The 22377-nt window shown below is 42.9% G+C and overlaps 1 protein-coding gene across 1 annotated transcript in view; it reads right to left on the bottom strand.

The window, feature by feature from the left end:
• SCARB2 (scavenger receptor class B member 2) overlaps positions 1-22377 on the bottom strand; it is an 83747-nt gene that overhangs the window by 45594 nt on the left and 15776 nt on the right. Inside the window, exon 2 of the mRNA XM_043447914.1 lies at positions 7337-7494. Within this exon, the coding sequence (XP_043303849.1) occupies positions 7337-7494 (158 nt within the window). The remainder of the gene's footprint in view (positions 1-7336; positions 7495-22377) is intronic.

Here is a 22377-nt window from a genome sequence, read left to right on the forward strand (position 1 = left end):
AAGATGCTCAACATCACTCATTATCAGAGAAATGCAAATCAAAACCACAGTGAGGTACCATTACACACCAGTCAGGATGGCTGCTATCCAAAAGTCTACAAGCAATAAATGCTGGAGAGGGTGTGGAGAAAAGGGAACCCTCTTACACTGTTGGTGGGAAATGCAAACTAGTACAGCCACTATGGAGAACAGTGTGGAGATTTCTTAAAAAACTGGAAATAGAACTGCCATATGACCCAGCAATCCCACTTCTGGGCATACACACTGAGGAAACCAGATCTGAAAGAGACACGTGCACCCCAATGTTCATCGCAGCACTGTTTATAATAGCCAGGACATGGAAGCAACCTAGATGCCCATCAGCAGATGAATGGATAAGGAAGCTGTGGTACATATACACCATGGAATATTACTCAGCCATTAAAAAGAATTCATTTGAATCAGTCCTAATGAGATGGATGAAACTGGAGCCCATTATACAGAGTGAAGTAAGCCAGAAAGATAAAGAACATTACAGCATACTAACACATATATATGGAATTTAGAAAGAATGGTAACGATAACCCTATATGCAAAACAGAAAAAGAGACACAGAAAATACAGAGCACAGGACTTTTGAACTCTGTGGGAGAAGGTGAGGTGGGATATTTCAAAAGAACAGCATGTATACTATCTATGGTGAAACAGATCACCAGCCCAGGTGGGATGCATGAGACAAGTGCTCGGGCCTGGTGCACTGGGAAGACCCAGAGGATCGGGTGAGAGGGAGGTGGGAGGGGGGATCGGGATGGGGAATACGTGTAAATCTATGGCTGATTCATATCAATGTATGACAAAAGCCACTGAAATGTTGTGAAGTAATTAGCCTCCAACTAATAAAAAAAAAAAAAAGTCAAAAAAAAAAAAAAGAATTATTATGTTTTACGTATATCTACTTAAATAAGTTTCTCCAGATTTTTGGTAACCTGAAACTTTTAGTTTTGCTAAGTTAAGTTAAATGATGGAAATGTACTAAATATCTAGATCATTCCCAAATAAAGTAAGATATTAAAACATTACTTACTTAAAACTAGGTTTCCTTTTACAGAGAAATTAAAGATATTAGAAAGTGAAAGTCACTCAGTCGTGTCCGAGTCTTTGCAACCAGTCTGTGGAATTCTCCAGGCCAGAATATTGGAGTGGGTAGCCTTTCCCTTCTCCAGGGGATCTTCTCAACCCAGGGATCAAACCCAGGTCTCCTGCATTGTGGGCGGATGCTTTCCCAGCTAAGCCACCAGGGAATCCCATAAAGATATTGAGGACCATTAATAAATATGTTTTGTGCCACACTGAAAATTTTTCCATAAAAATGGCACATTTTTAAAAAGTATAAGTGGCATTTTATGTTTGTCCATCTACAGAATGCTAATGCAAAAGTTCATAATTGCTTACTTCTTAGTTTTCACTAGAAATAAGGTTTTAAAATTTTTTACTGAGGTATACTTGATTTTACAATACTGTGTTAGTTTCAGGTGTATGGCAAAGTGATTTAGATAGATATAAATATACATGCATATATGTAGATATGTGTGGATATAAATATCCTTTTTCAGATTCTTATCCTTTATAGGTTATTACAAGATACTGAATATAATTTCCTATGCTATACAGTAAGTTCTTATTGTTTATCTATTTTAAATACAGTAGTGTGTATCTGTTAATCTCATACTCCTAATTTATTCCTCCCTACCCCCTTTCCCCTTTGGTAATCATAGTTTGTTTTCTATGTCTGTGAGTTTCTGTTTCATAAATAAGATAATTTGTATTTTTTTTAAATAGTACATGTATGTGGTATCATATAATATTTGACTTTGACTTACTTCAGTTAGTACGATAATCTCTAGGTTCATCTGTGTTGCTGCAAATGGTAATATTTCATTCCTTTTTATTGATGAGTAGTATTCTACTACACACACACATCATCATCATCTTTATCCATTCATCTGCCAATGGATGTTTAGGTTGCTTCCATGACTTAACTATTGTATATACTGCTGCTATGAACACTGGGGTACATGTATGCTTTTGAATTAGATTTTTCATCTTTTTTGGATACATGCCCAGGATTTGGGGATTGCTGGATCATACAGTAGTTCTATTTTTAGCTTTTTAAGGAACTTCCTTATGATTCTCCCTAGTTGCTGTACCAATTTACATTCTCACCAACAGTGAAAGTAGGTACCCTCTTCTCCACACCCTCTCCAGCATTATTTACAGACTTTTTGATGATGGACACCCTGACCTCATTGTAGTTTTGATGTGCATTTCTCTAATAATAGCAATGCTGAGCATCTTTTTATGTGCCTGTTGGCCATCTGTATATATTCTTGGAGAAAGGTTTTAAAGGTTAAGAATTCTAATTAATATATGTAATTAAAACTACACAAATTAATAAGGAAAACATCTTTGTATGAAAGGGAAAAAAAATATAAGGAATAGAAATGCATTTTGTTAAGGGAAAAGAAGGTATTTTGTCCTGGAGAGAGAGAAAGAAAAGGAAAGCATAGGACAAAACCTGAAGACAAAAAGGAAAGTTTTAAAAGCACTGTGGGAAAGGAACCCTGAAAAGAAGGAGTTTCATACATGGTCGAGACTGGCTAAGATGAAAATAAAATTTAACTGAGTAAACAAATTTCAACATTAAAAGTAAGTTAGAAAAAAAAAAAAGTAAGTTAGTACAAAATTAGAATTTGTTTTTTTCTCTGTGTTAAGAGAACAAAGTTTTCTTGGACTATTGATTTGCTTTTGATAACAGTTTTTAAAAAGTTTCTCTACCTTTTAAGTGATGTGTTGTAACAGTCTGTATTTGTTCTTTGTAATTTGTCATTTTGGTTAAGTAAATAAGAATAGTTTCACAGTGACTATCCGACCAAGTGTTGTAAACTTTCGATATCTTTGACAAACTTCCCCAAGTCAATTCTAAATGAAATTCTTTTGACCTGTAGCTAACATTCAAATGCCTTAGAGTGAAGGAGACAGACAGAACAGGCTCCATCTCGAAAGCAGGTCTCCATCTTGGGCCGGACTGTGGACTTTGAGCTGTAGGCCCAGTATCTATGGAAACGACAAGCCAACTGGAAAACCAGACCCCGAAGGAAGAGCCCCAGGGCTCATACCTAGACTCTCCATTGCCTAAAAGAATACCCTAATTATCCGCACAACCAAATAAAATCATACATTCTATTATGCTTATTGGGGTGTGACCACAGGCCTATGATAATTGTCCACTGTTAACTACCCAGGCTTAAGACATATGAATCACTTTGATTGTATCTTTCTTTTTCCTTTGTTCAGACTAGTTTCAGGGAATTTGGGGAGGTGGGTTTGGGTACATACACTTAGGGTATATAAGGTTTTCACAAAAACTGGTTCAGGTCCTTGGCTAAGAGGAGACTCTGCCTTGGGCCCACTGGTGTAATAAAGTTCACTCCACTATCTGCATTGTCCTTCTGAGTGAGTTTGTTTCCCGGAAAGCATGGCTACAACAAGAGGAACCCCAAAACATCTTCAAAAGAGGTATCAAACTAGTTAGGTCTATCTGGTATGTTAAATTACATGGGAAACATTGTCAATTAAGCGGCTATATTGCATGGGTAAATGTCATTAACATAGTCTAGAAAATCAATGGAATTCTTAAAAATCTAGTATGTCCTATATGTCCTGGTATAATGTTTTCAGTTATGATTCTACTTATTTCTTCAAATGTTGTATTGTCACACAAATAACCAAATTTGTCAACTGCACTGTAATCAAATCTTTAACCATGTTAATTTAAGTCTTTTGTCATTTATAGACAGCCACTGTTGTACTCTGATGCTTTTACAAAAATTAAAATCTTCAAGAAGATTTCCTAAAATAAACCACAGGATGCCAGGAAAGTCCCACTGTGTGCTTCTTTATTGACACTTTAAACAAGATGTAGCATCAGGTCTAACAAGTACTATAATTTTGAAGTATTCATGAACATGAATGATATTTTGAGCAACAGCTATCATGAGACATAACAGTATCTGTGTTTCCTTAGTGGTGAAGCCATGGTAATGTAATACTGCTGGGATTTGTTGCCTACATTCACACTCAAAGGAAATGCTAAATTTTAGTGAGTGGTTAATGAAAGCAGGGTTATTCTTTGGTGGCTCAGTTGGTAAAGAATCTGCCTGCAATGCAGGAGACTTGGGTTCAATTCCTGAGTCGGGAAGATCCCCTGGAAAAGGAAATTGCCACTCCAGTATTCTTGCCCAGGAAATCCCATGGACACAGCAGCTTGCAGGGACTACAGTCCATGGGGTTGCAAGAGCTGGATATGACCTAGCGACTAAACCACTACCAATGAAAATGAACGGAAATATCTCTCCCCAAGTCACAGACCACCTTGAGTGCTATGCACTAACCTCTGGGGATCTCTGAATCATGGGTTAAGGACTCCTGTGAGATGTTCCCAGGCTTGCCTCCAGAGTCAGTTTAGGTCCCTCTAAGATGGGAACATTAGGGAGTATGGTAACAGTTGGACAGTATTTCACTTCTAGGATTTATTTACCCCCATGACCACATCTACAACAGCACATGAAGGCAGCAGACGCCATGGCCCATAAGGTGTCTTCATGAAGTATTGGATTTCCTTGGGTTATGATTAGAGCCTATGTCTTTTTTTCAGATGAGGATAACGATCACAGGAACAGGCCCAGAAGACCCAGAGGGAAGACTGTTGGGGTTTTCCTTTAGTTCTCAGGTGAGTTTATTCTTGCAGGGAGTCCAGTCAACCTCCCCACTCAAAGGAATTTAGTTAAACATAGCAAAACACAAATACTGTATGATTCCATTTATATGAGGTATCTACAATGGTCAAATTCATAGAAACAAAGCAGAATGGGGGTTCCTAGGAGCTGAGGGGAGAGGAGGAAGGGCTGTGATATAATGGCTATAACAGCTTCAGATCTGCAAGAGGAAAAATTTCTGCAGATCTGTTTTTACAACAATATGAATATATTTAAAACTATTGAATTGCACTTCAAAATGGTAAAGATGGTATATTTTCTATTATTTTTTTTAATCACCATTAAAAAATTGTTAAAACTGCAAAACAAACAGGATACTCAAAAATCTTAATTCTGGCTCAACTTCGGTCCCCTGGCTGTACACCCTCAACTGCAGGCCTGACTCAACCTAGTCCATGGCGTTTCTTGAGGCATTAAATGTACAAAAATGCTTTTTAAAATGAGGACCCAAGTGTTGTCTTTTTTTTTTTTTTTTTCCAAATTCTACTATACAATGATAATACAGGCTTTCCCTTGTGGCTCAGCTGGTAAAGAATCTGCCTGCAATGCAGAAGACCTGGGTTAGATCCCTGGGTTAGGAAGATCCCCTGGAGAAGGGAAAGGCTACCCACTCCAGTATTCTGGCCTGGAGAATTCCATGGACTGTATAGTCCATGGAGTCCGCAAAGAGTTGGACACGACTGAGCGACTTACACCTCACTTCACTTCATAATGATAAAGCTCCTCTTTACAATTCTGGGCATTGATTTGCACAGACTAAGACAATCCACTGAGACTAATAATAACATGAAACACTTAACTAGCACTAATTCCATGCCAGACACTAGTCTAAGCACTTTATAAATACTGACCCACTGACTCGGTATTCATAACAATCCCATGGTGGAAGTCCTATTTTTATCCCCACTTTATAGATAAGGAAACAGAAACACAGAGAACTGGTAAGTGGTCGAGGTGAGATTGACAACAGGCCGTTCGACTCCAGAGTCAAACCTTTTGCACCTGCGGCAGGGACAGGGAACTTTTATCTCTGAATTCCAGCACAGAGACAGTCCTGACTCACAATGATTGAATCAGTCAGCAACCATTTATTGAGCAATCAGTTATGATGGAATCTCGAGGCATTTTTACCACACAGCAGTTCTGAAGAAAGATCTATCTGCTTCCTCTAATATTATTTTTTTTAAACTTGGTAAAGAGAAACTTTGTTGGAAAGATGTTTGCAAAGGTTGTGGGGGAGGTTACTGTCTTGGAGGTGCGGGAAATACTGCAACAGTGGGGAAAATACTCTGACCATAAGATCCCCAAGCACCTCCCTCTACTAATCTTTCTAAAAAATGATTAAAGAAATTCTAACTCCCCAATGCTTGGAATCAGTGGTCACCGCCAACGACTCTAACCCACCCTGCCACCTGGTTATCTCTTGTACTCAGGAGGGGAGGAGGAAAAAATAAATAAGAAGAGATAGAAAAACAAGGTCCTACTATATAACACAGGGAACTATATTCAATATCCCATGATAAACCACAATGGAAAGGAATATAAAAAAGAATGTGCACATATACATTCAGTATAACTGAATTGCTTTGCCGTACAGCAGAAATTAGTACATGGTAAATCAACTATCATCTCATCTGTGCATGCTCAGTCATGTCTGACTCTTTCACAACCCCATGGACTGTAACCCACCAGACTCCTCTGTCCATGGAATTTTCCAGACAAGAATATTGGAGTGGGTTGCCATTTCCTTCTCCAGGGGATCTTCCCTACCCAGGGATCAAACCTGGGTCTCCTGCATTGGCAGGCGGATTCTTTACCACTGAGCCACCAGGGAAGCTATAAATCAACTATACTTCAAGTAAAAAAGAAAAAGAAGAGACAGAAAGGCCTGTCTTTAGACTAACAATGAATTCTAGGAACTGGCGTAAGACTAGGTATGTGGGGAGCGAACAAGGGAAAGACCCTAAAGGTCACTATAGAAAATCACGTGCCTGTATGCTTAGTCACTTCAGTCGTGTCCAATTCTTTGTCACCCCATGGACAGTAGCCTGCCAGGCTCCTCTGTCCATGGGATTCTCCTGGCAAGAATATTGGAGTGGGCTGCCATGTCCTCCTCCAGGGGATCTTCCCGAGCCGGGGATCGAACTCATGTCCGCCCACATCTCCTGAATTGCAGGCAGATTCTTTACCCACTGAGCCACCTGGGAAGCCCACAGAAAATCACGGGGCCACCTTAAAAGGGTAGGGAGAGGAAGCAGCTATTCATGGCTTAGTAACCATATTCTCCAGCTCAGGAAGAAGCAGGTGCACTTCTAAACACAATGGGCTCGGACTGGCCCACCCACAAAGCCATGCATTCACAGCTGTGTGCCCACCACGAGCAGCACTTCAGACAGCTGCAGTCAGAATCTGTGCTTCCCTTGCAGCTTACTGAAGATGTCCGTGGGAAGAGACGGGGGCTCAGTCCACGGGGCGGGGGGCACTCTGTTTTCTGACAGGACAGGCAGGTGCTGAGGACTCACCTGTAGGTGTATGGCCCCACTTCTTCCAACCGAGGGGTCTCCCCATTGAGGATCTCCTCTGGATTGGTGACATTGAAGAAATAGAACTGGGTGTACACGGGCAGAGGGGGCTTCTTCCAGGAGTCAAAGGTCTCGGAACCGTTCCTTAACACGATATTCTAGGGGAGGACAAAAGAGATTTATACAGCATAAGGCTTTGAACACAGAGGCAGAGAGAGGGACACCTCCTTTGGCCTCCCAGCTCACTTATTTTTTTGCACAGGCTGCAGTCCCTTGAGAGCAGGGCCACGCCTTGTGCCCGTATGGAGCCCACAGCGCTTATAAGCCATAACAGGTGTTCAGTAAGTATGTGTGGTGAAGAGAAGGTGCAAGCTAGAGCCACAGCTCATGGGTGGAGCATGGTGTCAGCAAAACCACGCCCACAGGTTGAGTGCCAAAAGGCCTTATTTGCTTTGTTACCAAGAGTCTAGTGGTTGGACAGCTTCCATGGAAGTCAGACCACTCTGAGAAGCCACCTGCATTCCCAGCTCGCTGGTGTGAGGGAACAGGGGCTGGGGGCCAGAAAGCTGTCCTTCCATTTGAGGTAGAACCACACCCATGCCTGGGGCTTCCCTGGCAGCGCAGACTTTAAAAGAATCTGCCTGTAATGCAGGAGACCCAGGCTTGATCCCCTGGGTCAGGAAGATCCCCTGGAGAAGGAAATGACAACCCACTCCAGTATTCTTGCCTGAAAAATTTCATGCACAGAGGAGCCCGGCAGGTTATGGTCCATGCGGTCACAAAGAGTTGGACATGACTGACTAACACAACCACCCCTACCACTTCCACCACTAGGGACTTTAGATGCATTTTCTCATCCACTCCCCAGCAGACCCCTAACATAGATTTGTCTATCCTTGATTTAAAGATGAGAAAGCTAAGCTGCACTGAGGTCTACTGCTTAGGCTATCCTTTGTTTACAATCCTTCCTTTGTTTCCCACCCTTATTATGTCTTATGAAACTGTGTGTCCCCCCACCCCACAAATTTGTATATTGAAGTCCTAACCTCTAGTACCTCAGCATGTGACTGTATTTGGAGACGGGGTCTTTTACTTTTTAAAATATTTATCTATTTATTTGGCTGTGTCGGGTCACTGTTGTGTTGCCCAGACCTCTCTCTAGTTGTGGCACCCAGGCGCTGGAGTGTGGGGGCTCGGTTGCCCCAGATCATATGGGATCTTAGTTCCCCAACCAGGGATTGAAGCCACATCCCCTGCACTGGATGATGGGTTCTTAACCTCTGGACCAGCAGAGAGCCGCTGGATACAGGGTCTTTAAAGAGAAATGAAAAGTTAAAGAACTCATTAGGGTGGGCTGTGATCCAGTATAAAGGATGTCCTTATAAGAAGAAGAGATTAGGATATAAGCACGCACAAAATAAGGATCATGTGAAGACACAGGAAGAAGACAGCCACATAGACGCCAAGGAGAGAGGCCGCAGAAGAAATCAACCTTGCTGACACCTTGATCTTAAGACTTCTAGTATCCAAGACTGTGAGACAATACATTTCTGTTGCTTAAGTCACCCAGTCTGTGGTAATTGTTATGACACCCCTCACAAACAAATAGAGCACGGTCCCAAACTAATACACTTTGGCTCCTCTACACAAGGAGTAACCTGGCCACCCCACAGACTTCAGGTATCACCAAGTGACTTGACTTGATTAACTGAATGTGGGTGGAATGGGAATGCCCCAGCTTCGAGCTGAGACCTTAAAGGCATGGCAAGTTTCCACCAGCCGCCCTCTGCTACCTGTCCCAGCAAGTTGGTGACGCTTCAGCCAAGGCCCTAAAATGGTCCTGTGTAGACCAGCCATGGTGCCAGGAGTCCAGCCTAAATCAGCTGACATAGCTCAGCTCAAATTGCAGCCAACCTCGCCATAAGGAGTAGGAAGTACATGCTACTTCCTAACATGTGTAAGCTGCTAAGTTTGGGGGTTTGCTTGTTATCCAGCATTACAAGAGAAGCCTGATTAATACTGCACCCAAGGTTAGTACACATAAACCTAATATCTAGTAGTTAACTTGCTATTAAAGAAAAACTGCTTTTTTTTTTTTAAGATTTAGCTAATTAAGTTTAATATCAAGCTAAGACAAGAGATGGTTGAATGGCATCACCAAACCAATGGACATGAGTTTTAGCCAACTCTGGGAGATAGTGAAAACAGGGAAGCCTACCGTGCTGCAGTCTGTGGGATCTCAAAGAGTCAGACACAGGTTAGCAAGTGAACAACAGAGATAAGGCATAGTTAAAGTTGAGAAGGAAGTACTGTTAAACTGAAGTGAATTAAATAACTACTGCTTTGGAATTGGACTCGATCTGGGTATTGTCCTGGTATTTTTTTTGAAAAACTGCTTTTTTAAAGTTAAGATCATTGAGGGGACATATGTATACCTATGGTTGATTCATGTTGATGTTTGGCAGAAACCAACACAATTCTGTACAGCAATTATCCTTCAATTAAAAATAAATTAATTTTTTTAAAAAGTTAAGATCATTGAGGTGCTTAAGAAAGATAAGATCAGAGACTCAGAATAAATAAACCAGAATGCAAACAGCAACTAACTCTGCATGTTGGGATCTGAAAGTGAAAGTTGCTCAGTCATGCTCGACTCTTTGAGACCCCATGGACTATACAGTCCATGGAATTCTTCAGGCCAGAATACTGGAGTGGGTACCCGTTCCCTTCTCCAGGGTATCTTCCCAACCCAGGGATCAAACCCAGGCCCCCCCTCCCCCAATTGCAGGCAGATTCTTTACCAGCTGAGCCACAAGGGAAGTCCAAGAGTACTGGAGTGGGTAGCCTAACCCTTCTCCAGCGGATTGTCCCAACCCAGGAATCGAACCAGGGTCTCCTGCATTGCAGGCAGATTCTTTACCAACTGAGCTATCAGGGATCTGATAGCTGTTATTTTGATCTGATAGCTGTTGGGATCTGGATCACTATTATTTTCTCCTTGATAAGATATGTATTTTCCAAATTTTTATAATGAATTAAAAAAAAAAACATTGAGAAAAAAATTGGGGGGTGGTGTGCCACACAGCATGTGGGATCTTACTTCCCCAACCAGGGATTGAACCTGTGCCCACGGCAGTGGAAGTGTGGAGTCCCAACCACTGGACAGCTAGGGAATTCCCCACACTGAGAAAAATTTTAAAAAGAAGAGAGGAAAAGGAGACCTACGGATAAAGAGAGTGTAAGTCCCCTAATGAAACGGTAACTAGATTGCATAAGAAGCAGCTACTGACATCACCTGAAACCCCTCTAGCGGTGAGGATCTGAATCGTGATAAACAGAGGCATTGGCTTCAAAACAGGATGGAAACCACGCCCTGTGATACAGCACACCACAGGATGCCAAGGTTTTAGTAGTCCAGGCCTCCAATTTAACAGAAGCGGAGTTGTAAGGGAACTTAATGATATGACTCCAGTATTCAGTGGGAAATATCTCAAGACTCTCTGCAGGGGAAGACAAAGAGGTGCTGAAATAAAATGCATGCAGAAAGCCCAAGCTTGTCAGAGCAAGCACAGTCGTCTGGAGGGCTGGAAATCAATTCCTATCCGTGAGTTGGCCATGTCATAGGACTGGGGGCTCCTTGTGGTTTGGAACCAGCCAGAACATCTAATCATCAGATTTTTACGCAAACAGCATATTAGTGAAATATTCTTGGCCTTTACTATCGGTACTGATTTACCAATTTGAGGTCAAATTGGTGAGATGGAAAAATTTAAACAGAAACCACAAAACCCCTTTCCTTCCAAGCTTGGGATCCAGCTTAGTCTCACTTGTTGGGGAAACACCCCCCTTCCCTTCCCCCTACCCCTGCCACACACACATTAATCTCTCCCCACCCCAGCCATAGAGCAGCCTAATTGATCATTTTAGGCTGTTTTTTTTTTCAGAGCTTTGTGGTATTTTATCTTATCTTCTAAACAGGAGTCTTAGTTATCTGAGAGGAGCAAGGGAGAGAGTCAGGCCCAGAAAGAGACAGAGGGAGAGGACAGCAGCTGACAAAGGCTGACCACATGGAACCCAGAGGCCATGGAAGGACAAGGAAGGGTCTGTGTCTCTTCGTGTCAGAGCCAGGCTCTATACGGTAACTCTATGTGGTAGAGTTTCTCTGGTATAAAATGCACACACAGCCCCTAGAAACAGCTCAGTTAACACTGAACGAAACCTACCTAAAACTAGTATGTTAACTATGAGAAGTGTAACACGGAAATAATAATTGTCTCCTAGAGGATTTGGAACTGGGAGGCCTGGACTACGAAAAACTTGGCATCCTGTGCTGTGTCTCTCATAGATACCTGTGAAGTTATCTGCTTCCATTCAAATAAAAACCTCTTTTTCCTACCCAGAAATTTCCAGAAAAATGCAGGGCAATAATTTCTCCTCCTTTGTGAAGTCCTTGAGAATCCCCCTTAACTGGATGGGTCATCCATTTTTTGAATCTCATAACACATTATATAGGAATTTCTTAGGGAAAAAAGTGCTCAGGATGGAACACATCTTCTAAAAAACTGAGGTTAATCAGAAGCAACATGACGCAGGTGATATTAGCAGCCAAAAACAAGAAGTGCAGCTACTCAATATTGGAACATATTAGGTTATCTGCTGGTGTTCACCTACAGAAAAAGAATAGGGTTTTGTTTTTTCTTTAATCCTCCCCACTCCTCCAGGACAAGGCAGGTTTTGGAGAAATATTGGTTCAGTCAACAAAACATAGTAGAAGAAAACTATATTTTCCATCAGCTTTGCTTATAAGATGCTGGGAGAGAAGACCATGATATGGGGCAACCAGAAAAGAGCAGAAGAGAGGCATGAACGGTCACAGCCAAAGCCACAGTCAAGGTCCTATGACAGCAGCTTGACAGCTACAAGTCCAAGGAGCCCTTAAAGGGTATCCAGAGGAAGCGGTGTCCCCTGCCACTTCAGCCATATTCAGACAAGAAAGAAAAGAAAGAAAGTGAAGTTGCTCAGTCGTGTCCGACTCTTTGTGACCCCATGGTTTGTAGCCTACCAGGCTTCTCCGTCCATGGGATTTTCCAGGCAAGTGTACTGGAGTGGGTTGCCATTTCCTTCTCCAGGGGATCTTCCCAACCCAGGGATCAAACCCGGGTCTCCTGCATTGTAGGCAGACGCTTTTACCATCTGAGCCACCAGGGAAGATATGAGAAGCCACCACATTCAGATACGAGAAAGCAATTCAGATACAGATACATTAGACTCAGAAACACACAGATCTAGTACCTGTTAGTTTCTGGATCTTATTGGTAATCCAGCGCCCTAATCTGTGCTTCCCTGGTGGCTCAGACGGCACAGTGTCTACCTGCACTGTGGGAGACCCAGGTTCGATCCCTAGGTCGGGAAGATCCCCTGGAGAAGGAAATGGCAACCCGCTCCAGTACTCTTGCCTGAAAAATTCCATGGACGGAGGAGCCTGGTAGACTACAGTCCATGGGGTCGCAAAGAGTCAGACACAACTAAGCAACTTCACTTTCACTTTTTTCAGCACCCTAAAGAGCTAAGGGGCTTCCCAAGTGGCACTAGCAGTAAAGAACCTGCCTGCCAAGGCAGGAGATGTAATAGACATGGGTTCAATTCCTGGGTCAGGAAGATCCTCTGGAGGAGGGCACGGCAACCCACTCCAATATTCTTGCCTGGAGAATCCCATCAACAGAGGAGCCTGGCAGGCTACAGTCCATAGACTCGAAAAGAGTCCGACATGACTGAAGTGACTCTGCACACACAAACAAAGATCTAAACGCAGCCAGTTCCTTTTGTGGGTGGGGGAAAAAAAATCTGTGTCCCTCCATGATCTCTTTTCAGAACAATTATTTAAAGCATGCTATAACCATGGTTTTCTTGCAAAGTATAGAACTATGCATGCAATGCATCCAAACACTATGTGCCAGGCATTGCAGGTGAGGGATCCCTAGCAACACAGGTGTGGTTTCTGTGTTCCAGGAGTTTACCTTCAATTTGGGTGATGGGGATATACACATGCAAGATAATTAACAATGTAAAGTAGCAGGTAATAAATGGCCAATGATCACACCAGGCAGTGGTCTCTGCAGTGTTCAGACAATGAATTCTACAAGCTGAGACGGAGAAGGGTAGGGCTTAATGTGAGCCAGGAAGAAGGAATAAAAACTTGGCAAGCAGAGAAGGTCATGCGGGTGGATGCCTTCTGGACAGCTGGCATTGATTCCACTATCCTGTCTGGCTGACAGAGTGAGCTCTTCCTCTGTGCTCAATGGATGTCCATCTCTCCTGGAACCCTCCGTTTAATCAGAAAGAGTGGATATGGAGAATGAGACAGTAAAAGATCCAGAGGAGTGATGGTATTAGGTATGACTGGGCGTGGGTTTTATAGGGAGCGGGGAGAGTCATTTAGAGAGGTACGTTCGGGTCACAGAAGTCTAGATTTTATCTGATGTATAAGGAAGGAGTGTGGAAGGTTTCTGAGCTGCAGAATACCATCAAGAGCCAAGGGTTGTGTTGTCACTTTATCTCATCCAATCTTCTTAATGGTAGTGCTGGAGAAGACTCTTGAGAGTCCCTTGGACAGCAAGGAGATCAAACCAGTCAATCCTGAAGGAAATCAACCCTGAATATTCATTAGAAGGACTGATGTTGAAGCTGAAGCTCCAATACTTTGGCCACCTGATGTAAAGACCCAACTCATTGGAAAAGACTCTGATGCTGGGAAAGACTGATGGCAGGAGGAGAAGGGGGTGACAGAGGAGGAGATGGTTGGATGGCATGATCAACTCAACGAGTTGAGTTTAAGCAAACTCAGGGAGACAGTGAGGGACAGGGAAGCCTGGTGTGTTGAAGTCCATGGGGTCACAAAGAGTAGCTGGACACGACTTAGTGACTGAACAACAACAATCCTCTTAGTAGTCTTCAAAAGGAAAATCATCTTCCCCGTTTTACATCTCAGGAGACCAAAGCTCAAAGAGGTTAGGTGAATGCCTGACATCTACTGTACTAGTAGCGGGTGCAGCCTGCCTCCCAGGCCAGGACTCACTGCAAACCTGTGCTTCTGGCAACGCTGAATTTTGCCAGAGCCTTGTACCCCTGGAAAATAGCAATGGTTCTAGAATCCTTGCTTCTGTGTTCTGGGAAATAGCTGACTTCAAAGAAACACCCTTCCCCGTATGACTTAGAATCACAGATGTCTCTCTTGTTTACCTAAGACAAGGCCAGACGCTGACCCTCCAGATTCCCATTTTTTGCCTCATAATCAATTAGCTGGACAGCCTGACCCCACTGATCGATGGTAGCCAAATGCCTGCACGGTGATTACAGTTAATAACGCTGTGTTGTACACTTGGGGCTTCCCTGGTGGCTCAGTGGTAAAGAATCTGCCTTCAGATGTCGAAGACCTGGGCTCGATCCCTGGGTTGTGAAGATCCCCTGGAGAAGGGAATGGTAACCCACTGCAGTGTTCTTACCTGGAAAATCCTATGGACAGAGGAGCCTGGTGGGCTACAATCCACGGGGTCGCAAAGAGTCAGACACCACTGAGCACTCGCACACACACACCTCAATAAAGCTGGGTAAAAACATGCTTGTTAAGCAAACTTCAGGTTTCTCTCCTTTCCAGCCCCATGAACTCCTTATAAAAGGAAAAGCCTTCTGGTTAACCCTCAGGGCCCTGAAGATCAGACAGTCAGAGGTACTCCCAAATGCAAGATCCCCTCCCCCTACCACCAGGTCCTTTCTCCTTTACAATAATCCTTCTAAACAGCCTCTCCTTATCAAATCAGATTTGTTTTTTATCTGACACTCCTATTGTGCCAGGCTGCCTATTTTGCATTGATACAGGTGAGAGGTATTTTGGAAGCTTACACTGGCACTTCATGGTAAATAGATGGGGAAACAATGGAAACAGTGATAGGCTTTATTTATTTGGCTCCTAAATAACTGCAGATGGTGACTGCAGCCATGAAATTAAAACATGGTTGCTCCTTGGAAGAAAAGCTATGAGCAACCTAGACAGCATATTAAAAAGCAGAGACATTGCTTTACCAACAAAGGCCCATCTAGTCGAAGCTACGGTTTTTCCAGAAGTCATGTATGGATGTGAAAGTTGGACTATAAAGAAAGCTTAGCACTGAAGAATTGATGCTTTTGAACTGTGGTGTTGGAGAAGACTCTTGAGAGTCCCTTGGACTGCAAGGAGATCCAACCAATCAATCCTAAAGGAAATCAGTCCTGAATATTCATTGGAAGGACTGATGTAAAGCTGAAACTCCAATACTTTGGCCACCTGATGCAAAGAACTGACTCATTGGAGAAAAGACCCTGATGCTGGGAAAGATTGAAGGCAGGAGGAGAAGGGGATGACAGAGGATGAGATGGTTGGATGGCATCACCGACTTGATGGGCATGAGTTTGAGCAAGCTTTGGGAGTTGGTGATGGACAGGGAAGCCTGGCGTGCTGCAGTCCATAGGGTCGCAAAGGGTTGGACATGACTGAGCAACTGAACTGAACTAACACTGGAAGGAGGGCTTGGCTAAGATTGTTATAAGGACTAAATGAGGCTTAAGCAGAGTGCTTATCTCAAGTCACACTCAAAATACTCAATAAATGCTGACTGTGAGGTTGATTATCACCATCTTCAGATTGGGGATGAGAGGGTTCCAGGATTTTGTCTGAAGAAAGAAAGGGATCATGTCACTTCCATGAGTTTCCTCAAATACAGACAACCCAACAAATGTTAAACAAGAGAGAAAAGAAAGAAAAAAAAGTTTTTAGTCACTATCTTCATAAAATATCCTACGTAAGATTCAGTTAAGGTTGAAGTAACAAGGAATTAGCATAAAATTGGAAATAACTAAAATGTTGAACAGGACAAGAGCGACTTAGTAAATTATGATAATTCACAGACTAGAGTAGAAAGCAATCATTAGGATTATAAAAACTACTACATAGAAATAAGAAACATGCTCATGATGTATGTTAACTGGTAAAAGCAGACAATGCAAAATAGGTATAAGTGTGGACAAAACCAGCAGATAAAATGCAAACATGAAAACATTAGGGGGGTGATGTATAGATAATGTTACAATTTCAATCTTTTAGCTATCCTCAAAATCAATAAGCCTTCACTAGATGTCTAATAGCATTCATCTCTATAGAACAGGATTAGGCGGGGTATTCCATTCTCTCTGTGATGTTTCTCTGCACTGTTTGGATTTTTTTTTTTAACAACAAAAATAAACTACTTCCATAAGCAGAAAAAATAACTGTTCCCTTATACATATTTTTTAAAGTGAAAATCTAAGGAACTCAGTTCTATAAAATATATTAATTAGACCCCCAAGAGAAGGCAGAAGTGGATACAGAGGACTAATTTCATCTAGCTTTGCCTCTGTCCTTGCAAAACAAAGGCGAGGCTGATGCCTCATCAGCTGTGGTCAGCTCTCCCTCACCAGGGCCAAGGGCCTCCTTCCCCCACACTGGGCTCTGTAGTACTGCTTCTCCTACTATTGTCAGGATAGTTGATGTAACACTCTGTATTTCTGGCCAGCTTTCTCTGACAAGCATCAGTGTGTGGATGCTCACTCACTCCAGAGTGAGAAAGGACTTGCTGCGGCAACATGGACAGACGTAGAGATGATCACACTAAGCGAATTAAGTCAGAGAAAGATACACATTATGTGATTTCACTTATACATGGAATATAAAAAGTAATACAAATGAACTTATTTATAAAACAGAAGCAAACTCACAGAAATAGAAATTTATGGTTAGCAAAGAGCGGGGCGTGACTGGAGAAGGATAAACTGGAAGTGTAGGATTAACAGATGTACACTTGTCTATATAAAATACATAGACAAGGAGGACTGTTTAGCACAGGAACTATATTCAATATTTTGTAATAAGCTATAATGGAAAGGAACTGAAAAAGTATGTGTATGTATATACACACATACTGAATCACTCTGCCGTACACCTGAGACTAACACGATACTATAAATCAACTACACTTCAACAGAAAAAAGAGAAAGGATTTGCAGCCTCATTTATTTATTAAAGTAAAGAAAATCATCTTAGAATTATCCATCCCCAAAGAGCCAGTCAGTGTGAGTGAACAGATGGCAAACTGCCTGAGTTTACTTTGCTGGGTTTGTATCCAGTTTAGGTAAAAAACAAAACAAAACCGTCCGAAAACAAGAGGAAGGGTTCCCAGAAAGAAGGCCGGCGAAATCGTTCCCCGAGGGAGGGTAAAACTGGCTGTTCTCATGACAGTCTGACTTGAACTTAACTTCTCCAAGTTTCAAGCTGACGACAAATTTTCAGGATGGAAATAAACATCTGGTCGACTGGAGTCCTTCGCTAAGCAAACCAAATAAAAACCTAACAACAACAAAAACACCAATGCAGGTGCTGGTACAATCGGGACTTCTCACCGTAGGCCTCCACCCCCACCCCCGGTCTCTCCCCGTCACTCTTAGCTGAGTCAACATCCTGACAAGCCTCACACCATCTTTGACTTTGAACCCACTCAAATTTTGCTCCCAAGAATATCGGTTTTTCCTGTACCTTTCTTTTTTTTTGGCCATGCCCTCAGCAGTGAAAGTGGAGAGTCCTAACCCTTAGACCTCCAGGGAATTCCCTCCTGCACCTTCAATGTGTCCCCTGGCGCCCCACCTCCCCACTCGCAATGGCCCTCAAGGAACCTAGTGTACACTGTAAACCCCAGAGTAGATGGTGTGGGAGGGGGTGTGTGTGTACACCCCACATAGAGAAGAGGACTGAGAGAACAGAAGGGAGTTTATAAATACAGCTGCCAACGCTTCTAAAACAGTTGCTTCTTTATTTTTATCTCCTTCCCTGATGTTCAATTCAGAGAAGGACAATTACCATTCCTACCAGGCTGCTACTAACTCAAAGTCTCCACGAGTCAGGTGCTCTGCTGGGCATTATGGACACTTTAAGCCTTCCATTGGCCTCACAAGGTAAGAATTACCATTTTATGGGGAAGGAAATGGGGGCACCAGCTTTCCCAGAGTCACAGAGACAGTTGAGTCAAGTCAAATCCCACCAAGTCTAGGTCTGTGGGTTTGTAAAGTCCATACTTGACCACTCTAGGAGCTGCTACCCCATCACACTTCCAGAGTACAGCTGCCAGATTGAGTGAATAAAAACACAGGATGCCCAAGGATATCGCAAATATTGCATGCATGCATGCTAAGCTTCAGTTGTGTCCAACCCTGTGCGACACTATGGGCTGTAACTTGCCAGGCTCCTCTGTCCATGGGATTTCCCAGGCAAGAATACTGGAGTGGGTTGCCATGCCCTCCTCCAGGGCATCGTCCTGACCCAGGGATAGAATCTACATCTCTAATGGTTCCTGCATTGGCAGGTGGGTTCTTTACCACTAATGCCACCTGGAAAGCCCAAAATATTGCATAGGCTATGTCAAAAATGCTTTAGTTCTTAGAATGTAATGCTGAAGGGTTCAGGGGCGAAGTGTTATAATATCTGCAACTTGCATTCAAAAAATTCAATAAAGAGTATATAAGAGAAAGATGAAGTCACTACAGCAGGATGCTAACAACTGATAAACTGAAGAGAATCAAAATATTGCATAGACATACTCACTAAAATATTACTTGAAGTTTATCTGAAATTCAAATTTAACTAGGCATCCTGAATTTTATCTGGCAACCTACCCCGGAAAGACCGTGAAACTGTGGAGAAACCATCACTTGGGCTCCAAGACCTCCCAGGGCCACTAGATAACCCTGCAACCAGCAGAGTCTTCCACGTATGCTAAATTAAAAATCAGCATAAGGTCCCAAATCAGTTTTACCATGTGACTTTGGATAGTGCAGAACATGACGAATTTTTCCAGGTGTAATGCGGTAATACTTCCATCAAAAGAAATGTTGGAGGGACCTCCCTGGTGGTCCAGTGGTTAAGAATCCACTTGCCAATGCGGGGGACATGGGTTTGATCCCTGGTCTGGGAATTAAGATCCCACATGCCTCAGAGCAACTAAGCCTGTATACCACAACTACTGAACCCAGGGGCCCTAGAGCCCGTGTTCTGCAACAAGAGAAGTCACTGCAGTGAGAAGCCTACACACTGCAACTAGAGAGTAGCCCCCACTCACTGTACCTAGAGCATGCCAGCATGCAGCAACAAAAACCCAAAGCAGCCAAAAACAAAATGCATAAATAAGTATTTTTAAAAAGATAAATATTGTAAAAAAAAATAAAATAAAAAAGAGAAATATTGTAAAGATGATTGAGTTACGTGGTCAATCTGCAATGTGAAAGCCAGGTTAATCATCTGGACTGAAAAACCTACCTTTCAGTTAATTTGCCAATATGTACATACTGAGAGCTTTCTCTGTGCCCAACAAGCATAGGCCCTGTTTCAAGAAGACATTTAGCTAAGGACGTAACACTGACATGCATGTAACAGTGAACGTTCATGTGCAAGGCCCAAAGAAGGGCTATGCCTGAAATTACTGGGATAATATCAATTATATGGATCCATGGGTTTCCCCGATGGCTCACACAGGCAAGAATCTGCCTGCAATGCAGGGGACCCAGGTTCAATCCCTGGGTTGGGAAGATCCCCTGGAGGAGGGCATGGCAACCCACTCCAGTATTCTTGCCTGGAAAATTCCATGGACAGAGGAGCCTGGTGGGCTACAGTCCATGGGGTCACAAAGAGTTGGACATGACTGAGGGACCTACACTTTCATCCTAAAATTCCCACCTGGATACCTCGCAGGCTGCTCAACATCAACGTGACCAAAAAAGGGGCTCATGATTTCTCCCCTAATCACTCAGTCCTAGTGATGAGAGGAGTCCTACCTCCTCCTCTTCTCCATTTCTTTCCCTGTGCCTGTCTCATCACTGGGCTTCCCTGGTGCCTCAGACAGTAAAGAATCTGCCTGTAATGCAGGAGACCTGGGTTCGATCCCTGGGTTGGGCAGTTTCCCTGGAGAAGGAAATGGCAACCCACTCCATATTCTGTCCTGGAGAATTTCACGAACACGGGAGCCTGGTGGGCTATAGCCCATTGGGTTGCAAAGAGTTGGCCATGATGGAGCGACTAACACTTTCACTTTCATCTCATTACTGGCAAGGACTGCGGCAATATGGTTCAGTGTTAGGTAGTCTCCCAATTGGTATCCTTTTCTCCAGCTTTGCCCCTTTCAAAGGTATTATCTACATCAGCTTCCAGAGAGTTCCATCAAAAGTGCCTATCAGGGCAGACACTCTCCCCACTGCTAACAGGATAAACTCTGAGGTCCTGATGCAGCCCAAGACGTCAATTCATGGGACCTGACTCAGCCCATCACCTGCCATCCCAACAGGCCCTTTAAGAACCAGCAACATGGAGTATTCCACCTTCTTCCCAGGTATGACTGGATTAGCTGCTTCTGCTGAGACATGTTAGTTGCTCAGTCATATCTGACTCTTTGCGACCCCATGGACTGTAGCCCGCCAGGATCCTCTGTCCATGGAGTTCTCCAGGCAAGAATACTGGAGTGGGTTGCCATTTCCTTCTTCAGGGGATCTTCCTAACCCAGGGATTGAACGTGGGTCCCCTGCACTGCAGGCAGATTCTTTACTGTCTGAGCCACCGGGGAAGCCCATGACTTAGTACAGCCACGAGACACACCACATCCACACCAGCCTGGGGAGATCTTTCGGGAAAGCAGCACAAGGATGGCTGAGGAACCAGCTGTCCTGATAAAAGCCACATGCAGATGATAAGAATAAGCCCTCAGGGAACTGCACTGGGCTTTAATGCAAGTAAGTTAATATTTTCAGAAACTTGCAGGCCTCAAGAGAATTGCTGCTTGTACTTTTAGTTCAACAAAGTGCTGCTTAATAATTAAACACAAACTCAGCATCCACATTGCCATCTACAGGGTCTAAATTTACCCAGAGATAATGCAGACCAACTTTGAGAAAACCTGATCTAATAGTGTGTGGAGCATTCTCATTGGATTCCACATTAATAAAACTCACCAAATATCAAAACACCAGTTGGTTTGCACTATTTTAAAAATTTCTCCCTGAAATCAAGCAAACCCAGTGCAGATTCTTGGAGTAATGTAAGTAGTTTGTACTATTTACCTTTCTAAATACTCTACTGAGGTAAAAGAAATATGCTGCCATTAACATTTTACCCTTATTCTCTGACCTTATTTTAACTTAGGAACAAAAGCATTGGTTTTCTTTTTTTTTTTTTTTTAATGTCACTGTTATTGAACTCATTTTGCTTTAATTGCAACTCCAATAATTTCAGCTAATGAGATCTGACAGTTGAGGCTCCAATGTGAGTTTGTGTGTCAGCTGCTGCTCTGTCTATAAGTCACATATAGGACAAGAGGGTAGCACAGTTATCCTGAAAAAGCTCCTGCTACAAAACACCCAGTAGAATTCTTTCTAAATACTTCCAGGTAATTTCAAATGTGAACCCAAGGTCGAGAACTGCCAGCCCAAAGGGAGAAAAATCAGCCACCAGATAGAAACTTAAACAAAAGGACCAGGTGAAGAGTGGGGAGATATATGTGGATGCTGGCAGGGGATGGGGGTGGGGGGATGTAGGAACAGTTGAATGAGTGGATGAAAAACAGGATTTCAAGATGTGAATAAATAAGAAGTGTGGCCATGGCACTAATGCCAGGTTCTCTGTATAACCTGTGGAGCCAGTCTTATTATTTTACAACCTGTTTGGTTGTGAGTTTATCTCTCAAAGACGAAACAAGGGATGTTTCCCTAACCTGTTTATATCTACATCTCCTATTCCTTCCATTATTGTGGATTATCAGAAGAATCATATTAGAAGCAATATCCTTAAAATGGGACTTGCAAGAGTAATGATGACATTCCTGTAACAAGGAAGCAAGGCATTCTGTCTTGCTTTCTTTAGAAAGAATGTAAAATTCTGAAGCTAAAGGAGCCATGTGGGGAAGGTCAAGGAACGAAGCAGGTACAGGTCTGTGCATGCT

The sequence above is a fragment of the Cervus canadensis genome, chromosome 26, assembly GCF_019320065.1.
Source record: "Cervus canadensis isolate Bull #8, Minnesota chromosome 26, ASM1932006v1, whole genome shotgun sequence".
NCBI classification, from domain to species: domain Eukaryota; kingdom Metazoa; phylum Chordata; class Mammalia; order Artiodactyla; family Cervidae; genus Cervus; species Cervus canadensis.